The sequence below is a fragment of the Malurus melanocephalus genome, unplaced genomic scaffold (assembly GCF_030028575.1).
Source record: "Malurus melanocephalus ecotype Western Australia unplaced genomic scaffold, MMel_1.1 scaffold_961, whole genome shotgun sequence".
Lineage (NCBI taxonomy): Eukaryota > Metazoa > Chordata > Aves > Passeriformes > Maluridae > Malurus > Malurus melanocephalus.
In genome coordinates, this window is record NW_026624193.1 from 12646 (window position 1) to 15755 (window position 3110).

Genomic DNA, 3110 nt, shown 5'->3' on the forward strand with positions numbered 1-3110 from the left:
GGTTGCCCATGGAGGCTATGGCTGCCCCATCCCTGAAGCAAGTGTCCAAGACCAGGCTGGACAGGGCTTGGAGCAACCTGGTCTAGTGGAAGGTGTCCCTGCCCATGGGAGGGGGTTGGAATGAGATTATCTTTAAGGTCCCTTCCAACCCAAACSATTCTACAATTCTACAAGTGCAATTTATAAAAGAAGAATACTGAAAATTTATCTCCTTTGTCATCATCAGAATTTTAAAAATCTGAAGGTCCTGAGGGCAGATGATTCCATCCCATTCCATCCATGTCTGTATTATGACAGGGTGGATTTTCCCTGGGTGGACTCATTCCTTGCCATTGTTCATAAAAGGCGCTTAGATTAAGTGACTAACTATTAACAGACTAACATTAACTGTTCTAGGTCCATCTCCACTAGTTATCACAGTCTTACTTCATTCCTCCTGAGATCACTATCACTTTATTTAGATGATAGCTTTTTATGTTTTTTGACTAAATTTGAATTTGAGAATCTTATCCCATTGTTTACTGCATAACACAAGAGGGCTCACAAGAGAATTCTGAAATGCACAGCATCCTTGAACAAATTTTAAAGTCCTTAAATGTCCCAGGCATTGAGAGAGGTGAAGTGAAAGAAAGCTTGAAAGCTTTTGTGCAAAAGCKGTAAAAGTTTTGCTTTAGCTTATGAAACTGCTTGTCATCACTATTATCATCCTGGGCACAGAGGATTTTGGGATAAGATGTTCTTTGAGGTCTGCAATAATTTCCAGTCAATACATCCAYCAAAATACCTCAGCTACCCTAATGGAGCCTGTCTGCTCCTCTCTCTCTACGAATTTTGTAATATTCCTAAGCATCCCTTAACTCCTTATGCTGTCTCACATATCCAAAATAACATTCTTTGTCGGTCCCCAAGCTTTCCTTCTTGAAGACTAATTCTGTGATTTCCCACCTGATTCACACGCCTCTGTGACTGGACCCTCCTTGACAGCATTTCAGAACCTTGGAGCAGAGAACAAAGCTGAATTTTCCCAGGATGCCATAAACTCAGATTTCTTTGTCATTAAAGGATACAGGCCTGCAAGCATAGGCTGGAATACATACTGATAAAAAGTAGGCAAAAGAGAGGGCCGCTGCATGCTTAAAGGAATTATGGGGGCTACTGTTTTCTACCAGCAGGCACCCTGCAATGTGAGGAATGCTACCCACCCCCTCACCCCTGCTTCGTGCTGCTCCACCCGGCACCGAGGAGAGCCACAGACATCYGCCCGTGCAGTGTTAATTTCAGCTGCCAAATACCTGGAAATTACTACTCTATAATGCTATAATGACTTCTATTCTGTCTGATTCCCATGGTCTCCATGATCTCATACAGGTATATTCTTAAATAATAAGAATATGTAAGAATAGTAAGAATAGTAAGAATATGTAAGAATAATTAAATTAGCATTTTTCTAGTCAAACAAGGCCAAGTCAAATAATATGCAATAAGGAATTTTCAAAATTCAAAGATGAGCTTACACGAGGTAGTTAGATAATCAGGTGAACCTATGTTTATGTCATCTGTGTTATTACCTGTACACATTTCTTTGCTCCTTGCATTTAGCTACTTTATATTAGCATCCCTTGGTGCTTTCCACACCAATGTTTGCAAGAGAACATTTATGGTCTTTATGTTGCGAGAGAAAAACAGATTCGAAAAGTCCGGAGTCGGATCCCTTTTAAGCAGCCTGAAACAGTTAATTGCTTGCCGGAGAACTCACCTTGTTCATATCAAACGTGCGGAACATCTGCTCAATGTACTTATTGGCCTCTGGATCCAGCCCTCGAAGCCCAAAGAACTGCTTAAATTCATGCTCCGTCAGCTGTCCAGAGGGACACTCTGTCATGAACTTCTTGTACCAGTGGTGGATCTCGACAGCCTGTAGATCATCCACTGTGGAGCTGCCGTTGTTTCCCATATGTATCTGGGGTCAGAATAATTATGCTACAGGAATGATGGTCTTCCTCCTGTGACTCTCACAGCGCTGGCCGTTTGCTCCTGTCCACGTTTAACACTAATGTCAGTTACRTGAGAGATCTAACTTTCTGCAAGCCAGTTATAAACCTTAATCTGCTTAGAAGCTGATCCACAAACCAGAAAGTTTCAATATACAAACGGTGTTCTTAGAATGGAAAGGAGATGCAAGATAATCTAGCAAATCGCTGCTATTTCAGGAGCTAAAGCAGAAAGGGTAAGAAGGTTAATCAGACACCGGCACTGGCAGCTATACTGGTTTGGTAGACTACTCTACTTTTCCCCTTGATATAATTATACATTAAGATGAGAGGAAATGGCTACAAGATGCATGATGTGTGGTTAGGTAAAAATCTGTTCCTCTAACTGTATTTGAGAGTCTGTTTTCTCAAATAGACACGTTGAATAACTGAGAGTAGAGGACCAGAAAGTGTTGCAGAAATGGCCCAGTATAAAAGTGAGGTTATGTGGGGAAAAGTTCACCTCCACACACAGAAAGGGGCACAGAGGGAAAATGGCTTTGGGGGAACCCAAATAATCCTCTGGCCTTGCTAATCCAAGAGTACCACATACACAAGTGCAATCAACCCATGGAAGGCTGATCTGCACAAAGGGGAAGGAGCAAAGAGAGACAACCACAGGCTAGGGAACATAAATAACCCAGTAAGAGAAATGAAGGTCCTGTCCCAGCTCGTYCTACATCTGTCGCGGGGGAGCCATCGGTTCCATGGGCCTAGAGGTGACACCCATCACGGTGAGTCAGTGGAGAGGTTGTAGAGTACCTCACAGACTGAGCAGAGTACTTACTGCCTAGGGGCATGGAAAACACTGCGGGATCCAGGGCAAGAGCATTTGGGGAGTGCACAAGACTCACAATAGGATGTTTAGGGGAGGRACAAAAGGTGGGGAAAGGGATGAGTCTAGGTGACTTGGGAATGAACAAGCATGAGAAAATGGAGGCAAGGGGAATACAAGGGGCTGGTTGCATTTCGAATGGTGCTAATCAGTAAGAATGTCTAGCCGTGCCTCGTGCCTGGTCAGCACAGTCTTTCCTGTCTTCTAACATTTCTACCTTTTTTCTACCTTTTTTTTTTTTTTTT

The 3110-nt window shown here is 42.9% G+C and overlaps 1 protein-coding gene across 1 annotated transcript in view; it reads right to left on the minus strand.

Moving 5' to 3' along the window:
- Positions 1-2030, minus strand: part of GUCA1A (guanylate cyclase activator 1A) — a 10968-nt gene extending 8938 nt beyond the window's left edge. Inside the window, exon 1 of the mRNA XM_057386397.1 lies at positions 1757-2030. Coding sequence (XP_057242380.1) covers positions 1757-1954 — 198 coding nt within the window. The 5' untranslated portion in view covers positions 1955-2030. The remainder of the gene's footprint in view (positions 1-1756) is intronic.
- Positions 2031-3110: the final 1080 nt, after the last annotated feature.